Source organism: Saccopteryx leptura, chromosome 1 (genome assembly GCF_036850995.1).
Source record: "Saccopteryx leptura isolate mSacLep1 chromosome 1, mSacLep1_pri_phased_curated, whole genome shotgun sequence".
NCBI lineage: Eukaryota > Metazoa > Chordata > Mammalia > Chiroptera > Emballonuridae > Saccopteryx > Saccopteryx leptura.
In genome coordinates, this window is record NC_089503.1 from 4,746,207 (window position 1) to 4,772,327 (window position 26,121).

Genomic DNA, 26,121 nt, shown 5'->3' on the forward strand with positions numbered 1-26,121 from the left:
CTTCTGCCCATGGGTCATCCGCACGAGCAGGGACGTTACTGAGAAAGACCCGTGCCCACCCCTGATGGGCAGGCAGGATCGGGTCCTGCCCACCTGGCCTAGCCGCCCGTCAGCAGTTACTATAGCCCCTCCTACCACAGATGTCCCTGTGCCAGGTGTGGTATGAGTGTGGGCAGCCACTTCCTCTGCCGTTCCCTGGCGCACGGGGCTGGGCTGCCGCACTGACCTTCAGGGTCTCCAGACACTGGACTCAACTTGTGCCCACCTGGTTCCTTCTTGGAGAACTAGACCAGTCCGCAGGAACCCTTGGTCGCCCCAGACAGACCTCGATTCTGGTACAAGCAGAGCCCCCCTCGCCGGTCTCTTCCACTCCGCCCCAGGGTGCCGGCCGCAGGTCAGGAGTGAGGTCCCTTCCACCCCGCCCCAGGGTGCCGGCCGCAGGTCAGGGGTGAGGTCCCCTCCACTCCGCCCCAGGGTGCCGGCCGCAGGTCAGGAGTGAGGTCCCTTCCACTCCGCCCCAGGGTGCCGGCCGCAGGTCAGGAGTGAGGTCCCTTCCACCCCGCCCCAGGGTGCCGGCCGCAGGTCAGGAGTGAGGTCCCCTCCACCCCGCCCCAGGGTGCCCGCCGCAGGTCAGGGGTGAGGTCCCTTCCACTCCGCCCCAGGGTGCCGGCCGCAGGTCAGGAGTGAGGTCCCTTCCACCCTGCCCCAGGGTGCCGGCCGCAGGTCAGGAGTGAGGTCCCCTCCACCCCGCCCCAGGGTGCCCGCAGGTCAGGGGTGAGGTCCCCTCCACCCCGCCCCAGGGTGCCGGCCGCAGGTCAGGAGTGAGGTCCCCTCCACCCTGCCCCAGGGTGCCGGCCGCAGGTCAGGGGTGAGGTCCCCTCCACCCTGCCCCAGGGTGCCGGCCGCAGGTCAGGAGTGAGGTCCCCTCCACCCTGCCCCAGGGTGCCGGCCACAGGTCAGGGGTGAGGTCCCCTCCACTCCGCCCCAGGGTGCCCGCAGGTCAGGAGTGAGGTCCCCTCCACTCCGCCCCAGGGTGCCCGCAGGTCAGGAGTGAGGTCCCCTCCACTCCGCCCCAGGGTGCCCGCAGGTCAGGGGTGAGGTCCCCTCCACTCTGCCCCAGGGTGCCCGCAGGTCAGGGGTGAGGTCCCCTCCACTCTGCCCCAGGGTGCCCGCAGGTCAGGAGTGAGGTCCCCTCCACTCTGCCCCAGGGTGCCCGCAGGTCAGGGGTGAGGTCCCCTCCACTCCGCCCCAGGGTGCCGGCCGCAGGTCAGGGGTGAGGTCCCTTCCACTCCGCCCCAGGGTGCCGGCCGCAGGTCAGGAGTGAGGTCCCTTCCACCCGCCCCAGGGTGCCGGCCGCAGGTCAGGGGTGAGGTCCCTTCCACTCCGCCCCAGGGTGCCGGCCGCAGGTCAGGAGTGAGGTCCCTTCCACTCCGCCCCAGGGTGCCCGCAGGTCAGGAGTGAGGTCCCTTCCACCCTGCCCCAGGGTGCCGGCCGCAGGTCAGGAGTGAGCGTGCCCTCCACTCCGCCCCAGGGTGCCTGCCGCAGGTCAGGAGTGAGGTCCCTTCCACTCCGCCCCAGGGTGCCGGCCGCAGGTCAGGAGTGAGCCTGCCTCCCCTGCTGGCTGAGGAGACTGCGGTGGGGGGCTCGTTCCTGGGGGCTTCCGGAAAAGGGATCATTGCTCCCGGGAGAGATGGTATCTCTTTTGGAATTTGTCCCTTGGGAATGTGACACCTGCAATTACTAAGGCAACTTGCAACCCAGCTACAGATGTGCCCCCCCCCCCCCCCCCCCCCCCGTGTGGCAGAGCAGCGAGCGAAGGAGAACTTGGCCCTGAGGACATCATCGAGCGCCTGGTGTGTGACTTCGCGTGGCGAGCCGGTGATGTCCTAGTCATTCAGGGCCACTCGGGTCCGGTTCCCCTTGTTTGTGGGCCGGGGCCTCCTGCTTGCCCTCGCCCCCTGTCCCATCAGACCCCGTTCTGTGCACCCACTTCCCTGGGAGAGGAACCTCTGTCCAGTTGGGCCTTGAGTTCGGGAGCTCTTTGGGTTGGATTCCGTCCCTTTCCAGTGGGTTCACGGTTTTCCTAGGGCCTTTCCCTGCCTCCTCCTTGCTGGCGGAGCCCCTGGTGTATTCTGTGCCACGTCACTCGTGAGCCCGGGCAGCCAGCGCGGGCACCGCAGCAGTGGGCCCTGTCCCGGAGGCCGGGGCCCGAGCTCCGGATGTCAGCCGGGCTGGTTCCTCCGGGGGCCTCTGTCCCAGGCAGGCAGACAGCCACCCTCCCCGTGTCCCCACACGGCCGTCCCTCTGCATGTGCCTGTCTGATCTCTTTAAGGGCACCCGCCCTAGAGGATTACAGCCTCTCCCACGTGACCTCTTTGTACCTCGATTATCTCTTCAGGCTGCACCTCACCCCGTCTCCAACTGCAGTCACATCCTGAGGTGCCGGGGGTCAGGGCTCCCAACACAGGAGTTTGGGGGACACAGTTGAGCCCATCGCAGCCGCCACGCCCGGCCGCCCGCCCCGACGGGCTGTTCCCTTAGGACTTGGGAGGGAAGAAAGCCATCCCACTTACAAGTTGAAGTTGCTCCATTTTATTTCAGTCTAGAATGTTAGTAACTGGGAGCGGGCAGACCAACAGCCCTCTGGAACGGCGCGCTCCGAGGCCCTGCCCCCACTGCGGGCCGCGCCGCCGTCCCGGAAGAAGGCCGCGTGTTGCTTTTCATTGACCTCGTATCCACCCCTCTGTTTTCCTCGCCCAGTGCGGGGAGAGAGAGTGAAGAGGTTTGAGGAAGGGCCCAGAGTCACTGAGGGGCTGCAGGCGGCCAACCCTTCCCTCCGTCCTCATGCCACTGAACTGTCCAGTGTCCGGATGGAGGGAGGGAGGCATGGCGCCCAGTTGAGTGGAGTGACGTCCCGGTGGTCAGTCCCAGTGGCCGCAGCAAGTGGCTGCCCTCGGGCCCGAACACGCACAGCGGGGCTTGAGGGAGCCTCGCTTTCCTGGTCGTCTGGGTCCTGTCTCTGTCACCGGTGCCGCGTCTAAGTGGACTGAGGCAAAGACGGTGGGTTTATGGGAAAGGCTGCTGTAGGATTAGCAGGGACAGAGCCACCAGCTGACCCAGACCTTGCAAGCGGGGCTCACTGAGGAACGCACAGGACACTGGGGCATCCAGAGCTGGGGTAGGGGTGTCCAGCTCTGTCAGGGAAATTAGGGAATGGGAAGGAGAGCAGGGTGGCTTCCTGGAGGAGGCGACCTTCGTACTACTGGCTTTGTGAGTGTTCATGTGGCCTTGACGATCCTACCTGAGGACAGTGTAATTTAGAGATATCAAACACTGTGATTAACAGGCAAAGACATCAGCCATTCAGACCGTTAATGAAGGAAGTGAGGAACTGCTCTACGACCAGAGAGACGAGTCCCTGAGCTAGTGCGATCGGTCAGAGTCAAGTGGGTACTGCGTTCAGTTATCACAGGACACGAGAGGCCCTGCCCTTGAGGGACCAGGCCCCGACCGCTGTGGCTTGTCCCAGCCAACATGACTGAGTGGCTCAGCCGGGGCTTTGCAAAGGTTAACTTCCTAGGAAGGGAGGTTGCTCCTCGCTTGTGAGCTTTTCTATACCTCTTTCTTTGTGGCTGATGAAACTCGCCAGGCATGGAGACCCCCCCCCCCGCCCCCGCTCTGTCCCCAGGGCCCCCATAGGCACCGCAGGTTGGACCTGTCTCCCTGGTGCCCTTCACCAGGTCAGCCGGGCCCTGGCCACCAGGCTGGCAGTCCTGTGTGGGGGACACCGTGGTGGACCAGCAATGGTGTTCGCTGGTCCGCAGCCTTAGTGAGGGCTGTCTGCACCGATCAGCACGGATTGTTTAAACACCTGCTAGGGCCCCCGAAATAGCAGGTGCTCATTAAACCCGCTCCCTAGCGGTGGAAGCCCATACACAACTGCTGTGGGTTGAACTGTGTCCCTCCTCAAAAGACGGGCTGACATTCCAGCCCCGGAGACCTGTCAGTGTGACCTTGTTTGGAAAGAGGGTCTTTGCAGGAGTTCACGCATGACCTGAGTGTCGAGTGGGTGGGCCCTTCGTCCCACACGGCATGTCTGTCCCTGAGGAGCAAACAGGAAGAGGGGAGAAGGCCGCGTGAAGACCAGCACACAGAGGAGGAACGGCCCTGGGGACCTGAGTGAGGCAGCCGCAGGCCGAGGGCCGCGGGCGCGCCAGCAGCCACCAGGGGCTGGAGAGCGTGTGCAGCCCTGCTGACCCCCCGGGGTCGGGCTTCCAGCCTGGAGAGCTGGCCGGGAAGCTCCTTCACCCCAGCCGCCCGTTTGCGGCCCTTGGCTACGGCAGCCCCAGGACACCGAGACAGGCCTCTTTCTCCGTCTGTCTGGGCGGTAGCTGGCCAGTCTGCACAGTGAGGGCCCTGGCCACCTGCAGCCCAGACCCCGCCTGCCCAGACACGCAGGCGCATCCCCAACAGGGCTCCCTGGGCTCGGCCGCCTTCCGGGGTCCCTGCTGGCTCTCCCCAGGGGCCGCTGACGTGAATGAAGCCTGGGCCATGGGCGGACCTGGCCTCGCTCCTGGGCCTCCTGGCCAGCCAGGACTCAGTGTGCCTTGGCCACTGGGTAAAGTGTCACCGACGGCTTCGTGCATTTTCTGCAGGCCCCCTTCTGGAGGCCGTGCCCTTCTCTGCAAGGCAGCCAAGCCGACCGCCGGGGCTGCAGACCCCCGAGGCAGACCCCCGAGGCAGACCCAGCCGCAGCTCCCGGCTCCGTGGCCCTGGCTCAGGCACCTCCCCTCCAGCAGCGGCTGCAGAGCCACCACCCTCAGCCCGTGCCCAGCCTGCTGCCTGTTAGCCGGGTAGGGCTCGGGGGGCACAGCCATGCTCACGCGTTTGCCATTGTCCGTGGTGCTTTCGCTCAGCGGAGGAAGTGGGATGGAGACTGCCCGGCCAGCAAGGCCCTCCAGGCCCTCGTGGGGAAGGACCTCCAGCCTTGGACCCGGACGGTGGGGAGAACCAGGTCAGTGGGAGTGCCCCGGAGGGCCTGCGCGCCCGCTGCCAGCCACCGTCCCTGGGAGGGTTGTGCCAAGAGTGAGGGAGGAACTGTATGTTTGACACACGCCTGGTACCCAGCCCGTGCTCAGTGAACGTCACCCTCCCGCGAAGGCACGGCCCGGGGCCCAGGATGTGGGGATCTGCAGGCCAGACCACTGTGCTCCCCGGAGCCTGGTGGACAGGCTCACCCCGGCTGTGCAGGCTGCCAGCTGAGGGGATCACTGGGCGCCGCCGTCTTGGGTAGGCCCAAGGCTGGCCGCGGCCAACAGGGCTGCCGCGTCCTCGGCCCGTCCTCCTGGTGAGTGGCGGGGACAGTGCCCCCGGATGTGGGCCTCAGGTCACAGCCCCACGCTGCCCGCCCGCCGTCCCCTGGCTATTGTCTGCAGGGCCCTGGTGTGGCTCAGGGCGGGGGCCAGTGCTGGGGCTGTGGGAACGGATTAGAGGCCCCGGCTTGCTTCCCCTCCGCGTAAAGCCCTGATCAAAGACATTCCTGGGATGACAGAGGCCTGTGTGCTCTCAGGCCGCCCAGCATGCGGGAGGCCCCCCCACACACACCGCCCTGCACAGGCTGCCCTCTGCGCCCACCAACTGGGACTGGCCTGGTGGTGTGACCACCGTGCCCCACCGAAGGTACGCGGACAGGCAGCCCGGCTTCCAGGACGCTCTGGGGGGCGGGGGTGGAGGGGACAGGCTCGAAGAGTGTGGGGAGTGGGGGCCCCCCGCTGCTCCCATCCCTCTGTGGTCCCAGCAGGGACCTGTCTGTCCTTAGCACCCTGCCGGGTCCTGAGGCCTTTCTGCCCTGGCCAGGACAGGGAGGTGCTGACGGGGCCTCTGCAAAGCCTCCTGCTCCCGACTCCCCCCAAGGTGGAGTCTGTCGCCCACGCGTGGGTCGGGCGAGGCTGTCCCTGTAAGGTGGAGTCTGTAACTCACAAAACAACCTAGTGGATCTGCGGGACCCACTTCTCAGCGCCCACTGGGTTTGCCAGGCTGGAATCGGGCAGACAGCTCACCCCCAGGGCAGTGCTGCCTGGCAGGTGGGGGGGAGGCCCACGGGGTCTGGCGTGAGCCTGCAGGGGGCAGGGGGGAGGCCATCGGGTGTGTCCTGCAGGGGGGAGGCCATCGGGCGTGCCCTGCAGTCCCGGTGGGAGCTTTGGGGTGAGGGACGTCAGGCGAAGGGAGGTAGAGGTGGGGTGGGGGAGCTGGGGTGAGATGGGAGGTTAGGGGAAGACAGGTCGGGTCCCCAGGCCTTGGACGGAGCCACCCCAGGAGGGTTTGGCAGAGGGTGGCGGGCACTGCAGGGAGGACGCTGGGCAGGCCCGGGCGGGAGCATGGGGCTCTGTCTCAGAAGCCCCCTAACAGGCCAGTTTTTGTTTTGGCCATAGGCTCAGGGCCTTCATTGTTGCATAAGGGTATGCAGATGCCCAAGGGTCTGTGGGTGGCTCGAGAGACCAGCGCCCGGGGCATCATGGACACAGGACACTCCCCTCCCTCGCCTCTGCCTGCACAGGGCTGTGTCCCAGGCTGCGCCCCTCCCTTCCACTCTGCCCCGGCGCTGAGTGTGACCAGTGTCCCCCCGCCCCATGCAGGGGTGCTCCTGCCCTTCCCTCCTCTCCCGTCTTGCTGGAACCCCATTCATGGGTTGTTGCCCATTCCCCAGGACACTCCTCAACACAGACGTCTCAGCCCACTACACACACGTGGTCTGCAGAGAGAGACCACGGACGCCCCTGCGTTCCTCGTGCTGACACGCCCAGCTCGTCCCCGGGGCTGAGCCACCACCTCAGGGTGGACCGGACCTGGCCTTCCCAGCTCCTTCTCCAGACCTCCTGCCAAGCGGGTGTCCAAGCCCCTCCTTACTGCTTACCGCACCTGCTCCCAGAAACCCTGGTCCTCACGCTCACCTCCTGAGTGCTCACTGGGGGCCCCCGAGGAGGAAGGAACACTGTCCTGGGCAGGGCATGAAGGTCGCGGTGCATTGACAAGTGACATCCTTCAAGGACACACAGTGGACTGCCCCCTCCCCCAAACTCTGAGGAGCTGGGACTAAGGCCTGCGGACACCTGCCCAGGGCGTTCCCTGGCTGGACTTGGAAACAGGCCTGTGCCGTGCACCTGAAACCCAGAGGCAGATGTCACTGGTGTCCACCAGGCCTGCTGGGTGACCAGCCCATGCGAACGGCCACCAGAACGCGGCCTGGACGCGTGCCGTGCCGCCCACAGGGCTGGGGCCTCAGGACCGTGCCTCACCAGAAAGCAAACAGCCATTTGCACCGGAGGAGGGCCAGTGCAGCTGGCCTTGTTTATTTCCTGTCTGCAAACAGCCTGGGAGGACCGACAGGGGACACCTGATCAATGGCAGTCACCTCACCTGGGCCACAAGGCGGCGATCGCTTCCCCTGAGTCCCCTCGAGCACGAGTGCACCCATCCCTGCGCTGTGAGAGCCTTGTGCCCCGGACCACCGGGACAACGCAGAGACATTTATGGTTGTCACAGCCAGGAACGTCCTGTCCTCTGCTGGGTGCAGGTGGAGGCTGCAGCTGGACACCCCACCGCGCACAGGACGGCTCCCCACGAGGGAGCATCCCCACACCCTGCCCGCCTGTCACTCCCCGGCCCAGGGCCCCTGGCACCTCTGGCTCCCCGTCCGCCCCAGAAAACAGGCCGGAGCCACACTGGGGCTTTACCAATTTTATTTCTAGGTTTTACATGTTTATGTCTTGTCTTCTGCTGGAAACGTGCCACGTACATGTCTGTGCCGGAAAACCTGCAGCGTGCAGCCGGAAACAGACCCAGGGCCCCGCCCGCCGGAGACCCCCATGGGTGCGCGGGTCACAGGACAGACCCCGCTGCGCTCCTGACCCGCCACCAGTCTCCGAGCACGCGTCGCTCACCCCCTACGAGGACAGACTGCCCCTCAAGAACCCGGTTTGGTTCAGACGCAGCTGCTGCAGCCAGAACGGTTGAGGTAAGCGGAGGCAGGGTCCCCGCGGGGCGGGGCCGGGCTGCCTCAGGCGCAGATCCCTTTGTGCGGCTCGGGCAGCTCAGGTGCACGGCGGGCCGGCTTTGGCGAGGTCTGCAGCCCCTTCCAGTCAGGTCAGCGTCGTGCGGCCCCCGGGCAGGACAAACAAGATCAGCACATAACAACAGACCCATCCATCACTCCCGAAACCTAACAATTCCAGACGCTAGTGACCGAACCCTCGGTGGGGCACAGCACCACAGCGGCACGTGAAGACATACATGTTACAATAATAACAATAATAATAATAATAATAATGCAACTTTCGTAGCTATACGCAAAGAATACAGCCATCAAAACTACTAGGGTGGTCAACGCCAGGTCAGACAGAGTCCAGCATGACGGGCGCAGGGAAAGGACACGACAAGGGCAGGTCCTCGGAGACACCGGGTGGCCGCCCCCCCCCAGGCCCGTCGGGGGTCTTGGTCCGCGTGTCTGTTTGCCGAAGCAGGAGGCCGCGGGCTGGACAGAGCCCAGCCGCCGGTCTACATACACAAGGCTAGAGAAGCATGAGGTATCGTGGAAGAGGAACCTTTTTGGAATAGAGCAGTAATCACATTAAGTCAAAATTGATCACACATACACACACAACCCCCCCCCCCCCAATAATAACTACCAAAAAAAAAAAAAAAAAAAGGGCATCCGTAATACATTTTTTTTTTTCCTATGAGAAAATTAAAACTAGAACATGGCAGTATATGACACTGTAAAACAAAGACAAACCAACAACAACGAAAAAAAACTGAACCCTCCAATATAGCAGCAAAACGATGTGAAAAGACAGAGAAGCATTGTAAATCTGGTTCCAAACCGCGCTGGGAAGTCATCCGTAGCAGCGAATAAGAAACGGAGCCGCAGCCTGTCCCTCCTGGTCCGCCGGCCGCCCCCCACGCCCTCCCCACCCCCCAGCCTCAACCCGGTGGTGCGTTCTTACCACCTCTCCTTCCACCCCGCCCTGTTTCCTAATGACACAAAGGTACGCAGCCAAGATGGGCGAACGGTCTACTGGTTGCTCACGTTTGTAAGGGGGGGGGGGCTTTAGTGTGGACACGGTGGGGGGGGGCAAGCCCTATCCGAGCTGGATCCCAGGTACCCTAACCTTCCTGTAACTCCGACGCCTCTCAGATTGGATCACTTTGGGAAACACCGAGCTGGCCGAATCCATGTGTTCGCATCCCCCTCCCCCCTCCCCCGCCCCCACCTCGGGTATTTTCCCCCCTCTCCTATAAATTAAGGACCTAACTTGATTCTAAACTGCATCGAACTCGCCAGGGGAACGGCGGCAAGCTGTGTGCGTGCCTGTGTTTCAACCAAGGGGACACTGCATCACTTTACAAATCATACTGGCCATTACGATCATCCTCTGCAATAAATAGTCCTTTTTCTTCTTCTTCTTTAGCCTCAACTATAAGTTATCTATTTTAGTGTTTAAGAACTTCCCTAACCCTTACACTACACGTTCTCTAGGTCCACCTCTAAGGGCCCCTACGTTCAAACACACACCAGCTGGCGCCAAAGGGTCCCTTGAAGCTTTCCAACTTCTCTACAGAAAAAGGAATGCCATCCTCCTGGCATCACCCTGGCAACATGAGAAAGCACACCTCCCCTCCCCTCCCCTCCCCTCCTTCCAGACCGGGGACCTCCCCTTCCCCCAACACCCCCTCCCGCAAACACCGTGGTGGGGACACGCACTGGCCTTGCCGTCCCGTCTGCACACGCGTACGTGGTGACATCCCAAACCATCCCATCGAGAAACTGCCCCCCCTCCCTCTCTCTCTCTCTCTCTCTCTTTCTCTCTCTCTCTCCACACACAACAACATGAACAAGAGCCCTTCCTACAACTACTGGACTGAAAGTGCTTTGAAATGGAACGGTTTCAGAACACAAGAGAAGGAAACAACAGCAACAATGACAAAACCACCCGGGTGGGTTTCACCTGGACGTGAGCAGGCTGCAGGCCCGGCGGGAGAGAACCCAGCACGCCTCCTAAAGGCAGGGAGCTACGAGAAGACGGAGGTGACCGAGGAAACCACCGGCAGGCGGGCGACGCCACGACCGTGGCTTCTCTCTGAAAAGCGTCCATGACTCAGGACACCGGAGGTGGGGGCTTTCCCGCGACCACTAACGGGCTACGGCTACCCTGGCCGGCTGGCGTGGACCCCGGGCGGATGCCCGACGCCCGCTCGGGTGGGGGTCGGCGCCCAGGCAGAGAAAGAAGGATTAGCACTCGAGAGATGTCCGACTACACTGCTCTACCCCGACGGGTTACGTCAGCCGCGGCCAAGGCAGAGAGGTTGCACGCCTACCTACGAGATAATAAAATAAACACGCACAAACGACTGATAAAGTGACTACATGCATGCGCAAGCAAGACACGGGATGCCTACAAACCGCCTTAAAGCTGTGCTCCTTAGGACAAGCACAAGAGTACGTTTTTCTATCTAAAAAAAAAACACCCAAAAAACAAAACCAAAAACCCTCTTCTACTTTTAAAAAATGGTTTGCTGGGTTTTTCTATTTTTTTAAAATTTTTTTTATGGAATGTTTTTGCCTTTTTTTTTTCTTTTCTTGCTTTAAACAGAATCAAATCTAAGCCTCCCTGTGGACTCCTTCCTTGTGTTAATTAATGCCTATCCTCACAACACAAGAGACAAACACGTTCTTATAAAAACTAGTTGATTATGGGTATAAAATTCTCTATTTCTGTAGCACAACCTCCCCCCGCCCCCCAGCTCAGGGTTATGCAAATAACTTTTTTTTTTTTTAAAGAGAGTTTTCGGGTATTTTTTCAGAGACAGAAGGGAGAAAGAGCAAGGGAAACAGCAACCCAAGGAGAAGGGGCTGTCACTTCCGCCGAGCCCGTGGGGGGGGGGGCTGTCGGGAGCCCCTGGGGCCGGCCCCTCCCCCGCTGCTGCCGGCCCCCCTCAAATGTTCACGTCCCGCACGTCGGTGGGCGTGCAGGCCAGGTCCACCTCCTCTTCCTCCTCCTCCTCCTCCGCGGCCTTGGGGTCCAGGCTCTGCTGCTGGGCCTGGCGCAGGCTGGACTCCAGCAGGGCTTCGATCTGCTCCTGGCAGGCCCGGAGGCAGTCCTGGGTGGGGAGAGGGGGAGAGGGGGCGAGGGGACGGCCCTCAGAAGGAGGCCCGCAGGGAGGGGCCGGCCCTCAAACAGCAGCCCCTGTCCGCTGTGTGAGCTGTGAGGCGGATCTAAAGCTGCACCCCTCCCTTCCAGTCCTGGGGGGCTGCGGCCCCAAACCCCAGGACGGACCAGCATGGGGCCCCCGTCGGTCCACCAGCTTACTGCCCCCACAGCCCGAGGAGCCTACACGCCGATCAGGCAGCGACGGCCCCACTCGGGACCGCAAGGCCGCTGGCCATCTTCCGTGAAGACAGACGTGCCTCTCCTGCCCCTCCCCCCGCCCCCCGCCCCCCGCCCCCCACCCGTCTGTGACCCAGCAGCAAGGCCCAGGCCTCTCACTGGAATTCCTCTGCTGGGCTCTGATCTCCTGCCTCACCACTGCCCTCGGTGATTCCAGCGCTCTGACCAAGGGCAGCGAGGCCCCCTGAGCCCTGCTCTGCGGACGTCACCTCTGTGACCCCAGCCTTCCGCGGCGAATGGCCGTCAACAGTGTTAGACCGTGTGTGACTGAGAAGGAATGCTGGGTGGCCCGGGGGGCGGGCGGGGGGCTGGGACCCTCTATCCCACGCGGCCTTGCCGGTGCCCTCCCGCACCAGGCTGCCTCTTGTGGCCACCACCCTCGCATTGTCAGTGGGGAAGAGGAATTTCAGTGTCCAGGGGCCGCTCCTGGTCCCACTGGGGACAGATCATCCCAACAGCTGGGAGGCACCTCACAGCTGCGCAGCCTCATGGCTCCCGGGGTCTGAGCAGACAAGCTGGCTCCAGGCACCAGGGCTGCCTGTCCCCATTTCTAGGATCCACACTTGGGCTTCGAGTCTAGAATCAAGCCCTTTTCACCAGAATGGGCTTCATTCAGCCCCAGCCCCAGACATAGTTCTGTTGCCCGAAACGCTGGATGGACCCAGGCCGAACAGCTTGAGCGGTCCCTGGGGACCTTGCACACTCCCAGAGCTCCAGGCCCCGACAGGGCGGGCGTGAGTGCCCCCAGGCCCTCTGAACATCCACAGCACCCGAGGCTCCTCTCTGCACACCCAGCACCCGTCATAGCCTCGGCCCCCACCCTCCACCCTGGGGCGGGGCTCTCGACAGGCAGGTCTTAGGGGTGATGGTTGGCTTGCCCCCGGTAACTTGGGACGAGGGCTGTGTGCTGGGGCAGAGAACAGAGGGGTGCAGGCAGGGCCTCGCCACGACCCCCATCTCCTCCTCCCAGCAGTCCACACAGACCGGCAGACCCACCCCGTGCAGAGCTGGCTTTGGCCCCTTAGGGACAGCTCTAGAGAGAGCCAGACAGAGGGTCTTCCGTGTCTGAGTTGCGGGACATTTGCCATTGGGTAACCAGACTGACACATTTTAGCCTAAATGGATACCCCACCCCCACCCACCAGCCATCAGCTGAGAGGCATTTTGTTTCAGATCTAATCACAGCAGCCTCTATTCAAACAGGGGTCACACGGCCACTTCCTACTGCTGTGGACAGCATTCTGTTTGCGGCATTTCTGGTGAGCGTGCTCACCCGGGCGTCTGCCTGAGTGAATGAAGCAAGCACCCCCCGAGGCAGAGGGGAGGTCACCTCCGGGAACTGTCCACGTCTGTGGGCAAGACCGTGTCCTTTGGGGACACACAGGCTGGCAGCTGAGTGCCACTGGCCAGAGGACAGGCAGGTGTGTCACCTGGGTGGGCTCCACAGAGCCTCCCAAACGTTCCAAGGTGGGTGGGCCACCAAAAGGCATCCCAGGCCAGACCTGGACTGGGGTCAAGGCGGTCGGTCCCTCCTTCCCAGGGGTAGACAGCTGACCCACCAACCACTCCGGTCTAATTCGGTAGATGCCACAAACCCTCGTAAATTGCTATTTTAATTCTTCAAAAGGAAGCAAGAAATTGGGACTAAAACAATGGCATTTTTTAGGAAGACACAATCGACTCTGGCTTTCTCAGCCGACAGCCCCTCACAGAGGGGCCATAAAAAACAAGGTTGTCCCCACCGGGCCCACTGTCATGACCTCGGACCTCACAGGAGCCCTTTTCAAGCATCTATTTATTGGCCATCCACATTGTGGCCCAGACAAAGCTCGCCCGGGCCCCAGCCCCACACAGCATTAGGGCACGGATCATTGACAGGGGACGGCTGCGGGCCCCTCTTCCTGGGGGGCTCGCCCGCCCGGGAGGGCTTTATGAGCCCTGGGGGACGCCAGGAGCCCGCGAGGACCCTTCCTGGCCTGCCCAGAGGTTCCGGGAGGTACTTCTCCCAGAGCAGCTCCCAGGAGAGGTGGACAAAGCTGGCACAGTGTCGGTCTGTGACAGACAGACAGGTCCTGTGCCTCTCGACTCAGAGAGCTGCCCACCCCCCACCCCGCGTGACCCCAACCACTCACCTCCAGGGGCGGGGCACCAGTCCAAGCATTCCACAGGCGCACACAGCAGCTCCCTCTGTCCCTGAGGCCAGGCCGCCCCCACCCCGGCCCCCCGCAGCCAGCAGGGCGGGCGCGGGGCACAACCACTTACCGGGTCGCACTTAATCACTTTGGAGAGGACTCTGGTCAGGCGGTGATAGGACAGGAAGCCGCTGGAACCTCCCAGGTGCAGGCCTTGCACGGCGGCCACCACGCTCCCGGCCGCCACCATGGAGGGCGGGTTGGAAATGAACTTCACGTCTGTGGCGGAGGGAGAGGGTGAGGCAAGGGGGTTGTGTGAGCGGGGGCACTCCTTGGGATCCCCGTGATGGGGGCACATGTCAGGGCCTGTCCCGGCAAACAGCACCATCTCTGGTTGCTGCCTGGGCACAGGGGCCCGCCCTGGGGGCTCTGGGTGTGCCTGAGGCTGGAGCACGTGCCCTTCGCCTCCTCCCAAAGCGTCCTGAAACAGCCCCTGCTCGGTGCCACCTGTCTGCAACCACAGCGGAGGCCCGGGGGGGCACTGTGTGGGAGGGCCCCCCCCCCGCGCCCACCCCCCACCACGAGCCTTCTGAATGCGTCGTTTATTCACACAAGTAAGAAACAACGAAACCCACGCGAGAGCAGAGGTGCTGTCTCTAAGTCCCGCACAGGCACCGAGACCGGAGGCCCTGTCCAGCCCCCAGGGACCACACCTGCCTGGGGACCCTGGCCTCACAGGTCCACGACAGGGGTACCCCCACGGGTGCCACAACCTGCCAGCTTCCATGTGGGAGGCCAACCCCAGGACACTTGAGTGACACCGTGACATCCAGGGGCTACATTATCGTCACATCTGGTGAGGAATTATTGGCGGGAAGAGGCTACTGATTTCAGCGCCTTAAATGGGGGAGTTGGGGACCCTCAGTCTGGAGCCAGGCGCTGAGCGTGACATCTTCATCAGCCACCGCAGCACAACACAAGGGTCCAGCGTGCATGTACAACGTGTGGAAGGACAAGCAAAGGCCGGCACCGGTGGTGACGTGCACACACGTGCAGGGACTCGGCAAGCCTGATCTCGGGGGCGCAGGCAGAGAGCAGAGCCCCCTCACGGCACTTTCCAATGGGACCCTTGCTCAGGCCCCCACCCCACACAACCTGTTTGCCTCTGAGCTTCAATGACATCGCTGTCATCTCGAGGGAGGTCCCTCTGTGACCAAGGGCGTGGCTGCATTTCTGCTGTCCCCACACTGCACAGGCAGGGTGGGGACCAGACTGAGCCACTCCTGAGGGAGCTGGCCGGGGGCACAGCTCCCCTCTGTCTGGCCTGAGGTCTCCCACCGGGGCCCACCCAGGAGTTAATCTATGCAAAGAGCTGGGTCACCCCAGGCGGGTCGGAATATCTGAGCAGAAGGCCTGGGCATCCTGCTGGGCCCAGTGCTCAGGCACACAGACCAGACCGGACGAAGGCAGCTTGTGAGCTGGACCCAAGCCAGCCTGCAGCCCGTGCGCCAGGCCTGCTCCCCTCACTGCCGGCACCCACAGGCCACACTCCCCTCTCCCGGGGTCTCTGCAGACCGTGCGCCAGGCCTCTCCCCTCGCTGCCGGCACCCACAGGTCACACTCCCCTCCCCCGGGGTCTCTGCAGCCCATGCACCAGGCCTCTCCCCTCGCTGCTGGGACCCACAGGCCACACTCCCCTCTCCCGGGGTCTCTGCAGCCCGTGCGCCAGGCCTCTCCCCTCGCTGCCGGCACCCACAGGTCACACTCCCCTCTCCCGGGGTCTCTGGAGAGCTCCAGGCTGCCCCGGCTGTCCTGAGGGGGGGGGCAGGGCATGCAAGCACCACTTCTCATATGATCTCCAGGAAACTTTGTCGTTTCTGCAAACAACATTTAGCTCCACTAAAGGCTGCCTGGAAGTCTCCAGAGGCCTCTGTCCTTGAAGGGGCCCCAGCCAGAGGGGACAGCTGGTGGGAGGCTCCCCACCCCTCCGACCCACCCAGGCCAACAACGTCCTTGGCTACTCCATCTGTCCCCCCACGCCTCACTTGGAAGGACTTGGAGAAGGGAGCGGAGGCCAGCAGTCTTCCCAGCTCTGGCCTAACCCAGAAATGTCAGCTGCCAGAGCGCCCAGGCAGCAGGAGGGGGCCATGACGGCCGAGCTGCGGCTCTGCCTTCAGGAGGGGGGTGTGGAGGACACCAGAGGCCAGCCCCACCTCCGATGAAGCGTGGTCCTCAGGTTGCCCAGAGTCAGCCCCTAACAAGTGTGATTGACAGCTGAGGCCTGACCAGGATGGGAGCATGGGTCTGGTCAGGTTCTCCAGCAAGGGGAGAAAGAGGTCACAGGGAGTTAGCAGAGATCTGGGGGAAGCTAGGGGCGTGTGCGTGTGCGTGTGCGTGTGTGTGTGTGTGTGTGCGCGCGCGCGCGCAAGGTTGGCTGCGGGAGGGGTGCTGAGGCCAGGGCGGTGCCAGAGCCAGGCCTCCAGGGACCACTCAGAACGGTGCCAGGGGGAGGGAGGCTTGCCCCCTGCCGTCAACCACAGCAGGCTGCTCCAGAGCCCCGCCCAGGGCTCAGCCAGGGCGCCCCTAGCAGGGCCTCAGGCAGCCAGGCTCCTCCGGTGGCCGCCCCCGCAGAGGGCCAAGCGGGCCGCCGGGAGCACGTGGTGCAGGCACTGCCGGCCTGGGCTCCCCGCCCCTGCAGGCAACCCTGGCACGTGGCCCAGCCTGAGAGAGGCCAGGAGGGGGCCCCAAAGCGCAGGCTCCTTGAGAACACAGGAAAGGACTGGAGAGGGGTGGAGAGAGGCCGGCCTGTTCGCCAAGGTAAACCCCTTTGAACATGGAGTGGCCCCTGCCTGGAGCCAAGGCCGCTAGACACAGGCTGACAGCCACCCAACCCTGGAGGAGGACGCCTCCCTCTGTCGGGCCAACAGCCCAAGCCCTCTGCTCCACAGAACAAGGGAAGAAGAGGGCTTCTGAGAACACACGAGGGGCCTGGGGGCCATCTGCTGAAATGGGGAAACTGAGGCAGAGGGCAAGCAGCTCCAGCAGGGGCACCCGGGGAGGCCAGGCCAGCCCACCCCGACGCGCTACCTGTGGCACAGAGGGCGACGAAGGTCTGCGCATGCTTGCGGATGATGAGTTTGCTCTCCTCCGCCACCGGCATTTTGGAGAGGAAGTGTTCAATGAAATCGTGCGGGGTCATGGCGGCCAGGTTCCACTTGAGCTTGTTCACCAGCAGCAACTCCATTTGCTGTGGAAATGGGTGAACAAGCGTGAAGAGCGCTCCTGCGTGGGGGTGGGGGGGTGTCTGAGAGGGACCAGCGCCTGGAGAGAAGGGGTGGGGATGCTGGGGTCCAGGGTATGAGGCATAACATGTGATCTCGGATGGAAAAAAAAGCGAAGGTGCCGCGTGAAGAGGCTCCTGCTCGTTATGCAGGTCATTCACACGTGGAGACAGAAAAAGACCTCCCACACCTGGAACGCACGCACGCACGCACTCACGCAAAGCCTGGTCTTGAGCGCGCGCCACCTGCGCCGCTGCCGCTAGAGGGCGCGCGCCGCCCACTTTTGGGCCACGCTAGGGGCGCAGACGCGGTGGGAGTCGGAGCCAAGACGAGGTGGGGCGGCCGCGACAGGGGTCGGTGGGGTCCCACCCGCTCCCCGGGAGGGGCCGGGCAGTAGGCCCTCCGCCCTTCATCCCCCTACGCCGGGGCCCTTGGACTAACGGGGGCGTCAAGTGGGCCATGGGCTCCTACCAGCAGCTCGTCGGGCCGGATGGAGTTGTCAGTGTAGATGCACAACTTCTCCGCCGTCAGGGGGATGGTCTCCTTCATCTTCGAGGCCACGAACATGCAGGCGGCCCCCAGCAGCTGCAGGCGGCTCTTCTTCACGGGCTCCAGCGACAGGAAGCGGTCCAGGTAGTTCATGGCCAGCGGGAAGACCTCCTCCTCGCATTTCTGCTCCTCGCAGACCTGCCGGAGCACCGGGGCCGTGACCGCCGCCCCCGGCCCCCGCCGCGGACCCGGCGCCCCTCACCCGCTCGCGCCCGGCCCGGGCTCTTCGAGCGCGCGGAGGGTCGGGCAGGGGCGGCGGGAGCCCCTGGAGATGCGCCCTCTCCCCAGAGTCCCCGACACCCACCCACCCGGAAACTGAAAGGGAAAGTCTCCCGGAGCTGGCGCGCTGGGAGCGGGAGCGGCACTGCGGGGCAGCGTGCGCTGTGCGGGGGCTGCCGGCCCGGGTGGGTGCCCAGGGGCCCGCCCGGACCAGGACGCACCCAACGGGGTGCGGGGCCGGGCGCCACGCTCGCAGCGCCTGCGAGACACAAAGGTGGCGTCCCAGGCCGCCGCGCCGCATTTCCCCAGACGTCATCTTTTCAAAAAATATTTAAAAATATTTAAAAAATAACTGGGAACATAAAAAAATAATGAAAATGACCGCCGGGCGTCCCTTTACACGAGCCGAGGGTCGGGAGCTCGTTACAGGCTCCGGGGAGACCCCCAGGAATTCAAACTCAGGGGCCTCCCTTCCCCCAGGGCCGGGAGCCGTTTCCCTCTCGCAAGGGCACCACGCCGCACTTTCAAAAATTATTTAAAAATACTTGCGGGCCCCCCAGGCGCCCCCTGAAAGTTTGAAAATGTGACCCGAGCTCCCGGCTCTCTCACACAGGTCTCCCAAGCTTAGACCCCCTGCAGACGAGGGTCAATCCCCAGCGTCTTGGGGGCCACGCGACCTTGCAGCCCGGCGTGCACTCCGGCCCAGCCTGGCCGTGCAGGGCGCCCCGGGAGTCGCTGCTTGAACAAAGGACCCCCCCTCCCCGAGTGGGGTCCCCCCCCAAAGTGCCCGCGCTCGGTCCCCACGCCCCTCCCGCCGGTTCCCGGCATCCGCGCGGCCCCTAGCAGCGGCCCCAGCGCTTTGCCGATCGCTCCCCGCCCCCACCCTGCCCCCAATTATTAATAAACACTTTTGCTTTGCAATAAAAGAACAAAGATGGCGCATAATACTGGCACGAGCAGTCCTTGCATACGTGTCCATGGATATTAATTTAAAAATCAAATATATGCCCCCTCCCCTTGGAGCTGGCGGCTCGGCCACGGGAGAGGAGGCGCGGCGGCGCTTCGGGCGCAGTCGGGGCCACAGAGGTCGCCTAGCCCGCCAGCCGCACCCTCGAGCTAACTGGGGGGCGTCAGGCACTGGTTTTCCCCAAAGGGACCCCTCCCCGGCCGCTCCCCTCCTCCCCAGGAAAGGGAATTTCTAACGCCCCCAACCCCCTCCTCGTTCAAAAACCCCATAATATCTATCTATTTTGAAAATGAGATTCCTAGCAAGAACCCCGGCAAACTTCAGAGTTAGGGTGGGAGAAGAGGGGAGATGGTGGCAAATAAATGGGAGTTGGGGCTACAGTTTGCAGGCAAGTGTGAGTGAGCCGCCCGCGGCGCCGCACCTCCAGCATCCAGGTGGCCACGATCTTCCGCATGGACGGCAGGATCTCCTTCTGCACGCACTTGAAGTAGGACACGGACGGCGCGCAGGTCTCCTCCGCCTTGAGCATGGCTCGGAGCACCCGGTCGTTGAGGAGGTTGGCATCGGGGTACGCACGGCGGATGGTCTCCATCTCGCAGCACAGAAGCTGGTGTGCCATGGCTGGGGCTCTGCCGGCGGCTTGGGGCTGGCGGTGGGTCCGGGCTTTGGTGCGCGCTCCGCTCTCGCTCCTGCGCCCCGCGCTCCCTTGAGCTCGTCTGCCCCTTGCCGGAGCGCGCGGACGCTGCTGCTCGCTGCTACTGCGCCGACAGCCCTCTGGAGGCTCCAGGACTTTGCAACTTCCAACAAAACTCCCCTGTAGTCCGTCCGTGTGACGTTACTGTTGTTCTGCAGAGATCAAAGCCGGGCAGAGAATGGGAGGGGGCGGGGGCGGGCTGAGGGGGAGGGGGCGCGGAGCGCGGGGAGCGGCGAGGGCTACAGTCCCGCCGCCGAGTTGCCCCCGAAGCCCGCTTTTCATAGAAATGCAAATCGCCCGAGGCAGCCTTTCTCCCGGCCGGGAAGAGGGGTGCAGGGGGGTTTTCTCCCGGAGTGGGTCCCCTGGGATTTGAGGGGTGGAGTGGAGGTGGCTCCGCAGAGGGGGACAACTGGAAGGGGGGGCAGGCCACACGCAGCCGGGTGGGGTGGGGTGGGGGGAAAGACCGCATGGAGTGGGGACTATGGGACTTGGCGACACCCTATATCCGAGCCGGGAGAATGGGCGCATTTCCGAGAACGCCACGAGGGCACCCACGGGCGGAGAGGCGGCCAAGGAACCTCGGTGTCTACATCTCCTTCCATTTTCATTAACACGTGTAAATTTCAGGAATCACTTAACATACAGAGACACCCGGCAGAGCCCACGACCCTGCAGGACGCTCCATTCCGGTGCACAGGGGGGTCGTTAGAAATGTCCAGGGGGGGTAACCCTGAGCGTTTCAGAGATTTCAGCTTAGCATGCGCTCGCTCAAAAAATAAAATAAAATAAATGCCCGAAAATTCCAGCAGCAGCCCAAGATGGTGGCCAGCATTTCCTTCACCCTGTCCTCCGCGCCGAGGGTATCTCGCGCTGTCGTTCTGCCGGAGCCGTCCATCCTTGAGGGGGTCCCCAACTCTCAACCCACCCCTCCCGGCAACTTAACTGCCAGAAGGCAGCAAAAACAGTGGTCCCTGTCTTGTCTCATTTTTAAATTAAAAATTAAAATAAATCGCTGGAAATATTATTTGCCCTTCTGCCTGGGACGAGACCACCAGAAACTCCCTAATTGGTTCGGTTGCGGGTGTGGACCTCTTTCCACCTTAATAATCTGCCCGGGGCTGCGGTCCTGAGCCTGGGGGGGGGATGGCAGGGACTGACAAAAATCTGAACAATTGTAAGTTAAAGAAATGGGTGTATTGATCTGATGATTTTAAAGAAAAATCTATATATGTTCGTGACTATACGAGAGGGTCCCCAATATTATAGCAAACTTAGTGGCATAAAAGAATACATATATTTTATTAGTATATTCCATCTTTTTAATTTTTAAAAAGGACATTTCACCCAATCTTAACACCTTTTTAAAAAGTTTTACACTACCTGCCCCTAATTAAGTAAACTGTTCATTTACTTTCCTCTGAATACAGTTTACTGTCATAAACCCACCGTGTCCCCTAACAGTAAAGGCTCAAAGAAAACGGACAAAAAGTCCCCTTCCCTTTGCAAGGTCGCACGCACCAAGGCAAGACACCCCCGGGAATTAGGGTTACAAATATTCTGGGTCCGGGGGGGGGTCATTACCCCCGGCTCACGCCTCGGAAGTCGTGGGTGGCCGGAGCGGGGAGCCCCCACCGCGTGTCCCCCTCCCCCGGCGCCCACGCTCGCGTCGGCCGGGGGCACGCGGGAGCCTCGCAGCACCAGCCTGCGCACGAGGGCGGAAGGGTTGCTTTTTCATTCATAAATTCCGACCCGGCGGCCGCCCGGGTGATTTATGGGGCTTCGTGCTTATCACCCAGCAGCTCCCGTCCCGGGGGGTTAGGGGGCCGAAGCCCCATGGGAGCCCCTGCCAGGCCCTAGGCGTGCGTGCGATGGCGAGGGGCAGCAGGGCATAAAGAGGCTCGCCCACTCCGGCAAAACGGGCTCTGGGTCCGGGAGGGAGCTTCCCCCCAACCCGGGAGAAAGGCAGAGGAAATTGAAATTAGCATGAGCCAATGGGGGCGCGGCGCTGTTACTAGGCGGACCCGGCAGATCTCAACGAGGAACTTCGTTGATTTCCCCGCTCAGGGACGGGCGCAAAAGTGCAAGCCTGGCCAGTGAGCGTGAAGAGCCGTCCAGGAACCCGCGGGGGAGACGCTGGAATTTGGGGCCCGCCGGGGAGCGCTGGCCGCCCAGCCCCCACTAGGAAGCCCAGTTCTTCATTACCCAGAGCCCCCGAGGGGGCCAACAGCCTTGGGCCCTTGGAGGTTGCTCCTTCCTTCTAGGAGTGCAGAGGATGCATTTTGATTTTATAATTCTAAGAAAAGTAACTATTGAAAACTTTTCTATTGCAGTTTTAATTTTGCACTGCCTTGAAAAAAAAAACACACCACGAAGCAGGAACTTCGAGTTCTGGGCTCATTTAAAGTGCTCTGCGCTTATTTCTGGGTGACCATTTGGAGATAAACAAAGGGCCGGCGACCCAATCGGTAGTGAAAGCACGTTAGTTCGAAAGAAAATCCCAAAGTAACTTAAATCACCTTCCCGCTTTCTTCGGTCCCTGGCCCCCCACGGGGGTGACCGCGGCTCGGGCGGCTCGTCGGCCCGGTGAGGGCGAATTCCGCGGCTGGCGCGTTTGCCACCGTCCCTGGCGGTGGGAACCTCCATTCAGGGCGGGGGAAGGGAGCGCGTTCATTCAGGAACCGGCGCGCCGCGGCGCATACCAGGGATATGTCGCGGCTGCGCACCGTCCTGCGGGGGGCTCTGGCGAAGGGGTGCAGGGCCCAATAGAGATCCTCCACGAGTGTCGACCTCCCGCACTCACCTTCCCCGAGAGGACAAGGCTGTGGGGTGGGAGGCGGGCGCACCCAGGTGGGGTCACCTGCAGCCGTATACCTGGCGGCGACTTTAAAGGTCTTGGCTCCAGCTCCGCAAGCTTTCCATTGTTAAACCCTTAAATCGCCCTGGAAAAGCGCTTCCGAATGAGGGGGCTGTGGGTTCCGGGAACGCCCGGGCTCCCCTTCCCCCAGACCGTCAGCTCGTTCTGGGGGCGCGCAGGGCGGTCCGCGTGCTGCGGTAGCTCCGCCCGGGCTACGCAGTGAGGATCCCCGGTGCCCCAAAGCTGTGGTCACTGGCCCAGAAGCACACCCAGGACAGTCACAAGCTGAGCACAGGGGCAGCCGCAGCACCTCCCACCGTCCCAAGTCTCCGACAGATGTCTCTGATTGATTAATTTCCGCCACACACAGACTACCCACTTTCTCTGAACCCCAGTCGTTGACCCAGCAGAATGCGGGGTAGGGACATCCTTTGCCCACGAAGGCCTCGGACGAGGTGTGAGTGGGAATTAAAAAGAAAACCCTAACAGGCATGGGAGGGGGCTGGCTCCCTCTGCCTCCGGGATCTGAGGGAAAGGGTTCGCTTTTGAGGTAAAGATTCTAACTTTCTGACCTCGCCCCCCCAAATGCATCGCCGGATGCACCTAAAACTCCAAGTCCACTAGGAATTTCCTGGCCTCTTGGTTCAGGCCCTTGGCCTGTCGCCGACCAAGTGTCGCGGAGTGGGTGCCCAGATTGAGAAGATACCCCCTCCAACTGAGGCAAATCCGGAGGCGGGTGGGGGTAATGACCTAGGAGGCCACGTCTTCCCTGGCAAATCAAGCAAGCAGGGCTGCGGCCCACTCGACGATGAGGAGACACTGCCCCCTCCCCTGGACGAGGGTGCCGCTGCAGAGACCCACGGGGGTCTCGGAAACCTGCGGCGGCGGCTCGCGGGAAACGGACCTTCCTGCAGAATGACGTGTTCTAAGACCCTCTTCGATTTCCGCGGCGTCCCCACCCTGCCCAGGAAGGACTTGGGGCCCCTTCGCCTCTAGAACCTGTCACTCGGCCCCATCCTCGCCCTTTCTCAGAGACTGCGGGGAGGACCCCGCGTCGTTCTCTTGCCTTCCAGTCAGCTTCGTTCTGCCCTCGAAACGCCCGAGTTTCTATCCTTCGCCATAGCCCTGTGGTTGGATGGATGGAGGGACAGATGTCCGGGGCGGGAAGGGGAGGTCTTGGTTATGGGGATCCTCGGAGTTCTAGGACTCCGGACACTTGCCAGGCGGGGTGGCGGAGGGACTTTTTTCAGGTGAAAGAGCAGGGGTGGCATACCTAACACCCTGCACCCCTGCCCGTCGGGCCTGGCGGCGGGACACGAGTTTGGACCTCCTGGGGGGTTCTGGGCGCGTGGGGTTCGAGTGGTCGAATAGGCCGCTCAAAGTCCCCGAGACTCGCCAGGGTGCTCTTGCTGGGCTCGGCCTGCCCCTGCGATCTTAAGCGACGGGGCCTAGGGCTGGGGTGCGTCCGGTCTGGGAAGAGAGGGAGGCGGGAGCGCGCGCTGCGGGAACCCGGGCCTTGGCTCCCGAGCCGCGCGGGGCCGCGCAGTGCATTCCACGCATTCCCGCCCGGCCTCGGCTCTGCCGCCACGTGGTCGCTCTGCGCGCCGCGCTTACCGTAAGGCTTGGAGAAGGCGCGCACTCGCTGCGCTGGAGCACGTAGGGACCTCCCAGGATGCGGACCGCGGGCGCAAGGCTCAGCCACGGTGCCCCTCCAGCCGTCTTCCGAAGTAGAGATAGGAGTTGCTTTTCTTTACGTAATAAGGAGTAGTACTGTCGATGCAATGACATTTCTTTACAAAGGCCGGAAAGGTGCTCCAGCCCCACTGTTAATCCATAATAAGGTGACTGCCCATCTGAGGAACGTGACTGAACCAGACCCGTGGCCATTATGACTTCCCAGCAGTGACAGCACAGAAGAGCTGCGGCTGTCCAGTAGTTTTATTCTCTTTTCTTTATTAATCAAAATCAGCCCTGGCTAGATAGCTTGGTTGGTTGGTCCACAACCCCCCGGGCTGTGGACCGGTACCGGTCCGTGGGCCGTTTGGTACCAGTCCCCAGAGAAAGAATAATAACTTACATTATTTCCGTTTTATTTATATTTAAGTCTGAACGATGTTTTATTTTTAAAAAATGACCAGATTTTTACATCTGGTCATCTCTGTTACATTTGTCCAAGACTCACTCTTGACGCTTGTCTCGGTCACGTGATACATTTATCCATCCCACCCTAAAGGCCGGTCCCTGAAAATATTTTCTGACATTAAACCGGCCCATGGCCCAAAAAAGGTTGGGGACCATTGCCCGGGATACGCAAAGGTTGCCTATTTTATCACCGGACGGGAACACACACAGGAACAGATTAATGTTTCATTGATATTTCTCTCTCTCTCTCCCTGCCCCCATCCAACTCCCTCCATCCCTATTTCGCTCTCTCTAAAATCAGTAAATAAAAATAAAAAGTAAGTTTAGGAAATCAGTTGTGGTGCAGTCCCGGCCTGCTCAGGAAGCAGAAGGGGGGGGGGGAGGGCTTAGTGCGTAGGAAAACATTTGCTCGCTGGCTGTTACTATGAAAAACTCCTGCAGGTTTCTTCCTGAGAGGCCAGTTCAAGGTGGAGAGTCAGTGTGTCTCTGCATTGTGAGCCCTTGACCTTAACCAACAGGATGCCTGCCTCTGCCTAATGGGGCCCCTGTGACACCCCCCCCCTTGGCTGGGGGAGAGGCATTCTGAATACTCTCCTGTTGCTGCTACCTCTTGGGGTCCCACCTCTTGGAATCCTGTCTTGGACTGTGCTGGCCACCATCACATGGAGGCAGGAATGGGGATGAGCCGGGACAGGGCTGCTGGAGACACTCTCTCGCCCAGCACTGTGACAGCCCCCTCAGCCCAGTGCGGGGGTGGGGGGGTGGAGGGAAGCAGATCCCTTTGTTCCGGACTCCTGCAGGGATCGGAGAAAGAGCCTTTACTCTTGTCCCCACCCTTGATTCCAGAAAGCCCACCCCTGTTCTTGCACTTAATCTTCACAGCAAACCCTCCCCCACCCTGTGTGCTCAATAGATAAGGAAACGGAGGCACAGCTGCCTTGCCCAGGTTCACAGCCTTGGCGACCGTGAGGGCCCGACGGTCAGACTCATGCCCTGAACTGCCAGGCTGCCCTGCCCTCTGTGTCGTGGCACTGTCAGAGCAGCTCCCAAGGTCCTTCTGAGCTGATCAGGAGTATACGCTGCTGTTCCGAGAACTCATGTGAAAAAGCAAGCAACTTCTTCTTCAAGCTGCCAGGAAGCGTGCAGCCATATTTGTGAGGCTGCACTAGAGTGTCGCACACAGATAGACCTACATCTGCCAGGAGCTGTGCGACCTCGGACAAATCTTTGTCCCCGTCTGTAAACTGGGGCATGGTTGTGCCCCAGCACAACCCAAGGCCAAGGAGAAGAGTAATTAAGGTAATGCGCGTGAAGCAGTTAGCACAGGGCCTGGCCTATGTCAAGGCCTGTTGTGTTTATTCATTCATGTATTTGTTCTCTTGCAGAACGAAGGCCATGTGATGCATGCGGGGCGTGGAATTAAACATTTCAGTTTATACTCAGAAAGAGAATTTTTAAAAAATGTCTTCCTAGTCTAAAAGCTCTCTTTCTATGCGCTGACTTCTCCCGAGCTCTCTGGACGTGCGATTTAAACCGTAGAATGTACTTCGAATATAGTTTTAAAAAATGTAACCACCTGACCTTCTCATCTTGCAAAAGGAGTAATAGACTTGATTTAAAAAGGAAGCGTGTTAATTAAGGGTCAAAGTGTCTATGCAAGCATGAGGGACAGATCTAAAAGGGAGGGTTTCCAATGGGTCGGAAAGGTCTCTGGGTGGCCGGGGCTCCATGTCTGCCACCACATTGCACGAAAGGAGTCACACTCTCTGCTCAGACAGAACAGGGGAGGCTGCTACAGGTGAAAATGGCCAGAGGTATGTGTGGGCCAGTGGCAAGGCT

The 26,121-nt window shown here is 61.7% G+C and overlaps 1 protein-coding gene across 1 annotated transcript; it reads right to left on the reverse strand.

Moving 5' to 3' along the window:
• Positions 1-10,648: 10,648 nt before the first annotated feature.
• CCND1 (cyclin D1) lies at positions 10,649-19,430 on the reverse strand. Its single transcript, XM_066383604.1, has 5 exons — positions 19,014-19,430; positions 17,329-17,544; positions 16,664-16,823; positions 13,707-13,855; positions 10,649-11,157 (listed from the first exon to the last, which is right to left on the reverse strand). Exons 1-5 carry the CDS (start codon positions 19,209-19,211, stop codon positions 10,993-10,995), a joined length of 888 nt encoding a protein of 295 aa, XP_066239701.1. The 5' UTR covers positions 19,212-19,430; the 3' UTR covers positions 10,649-10,992.
• Between the last annotated feature and the right edge of the window lie 6,691 nt (positions 19,431-26,121).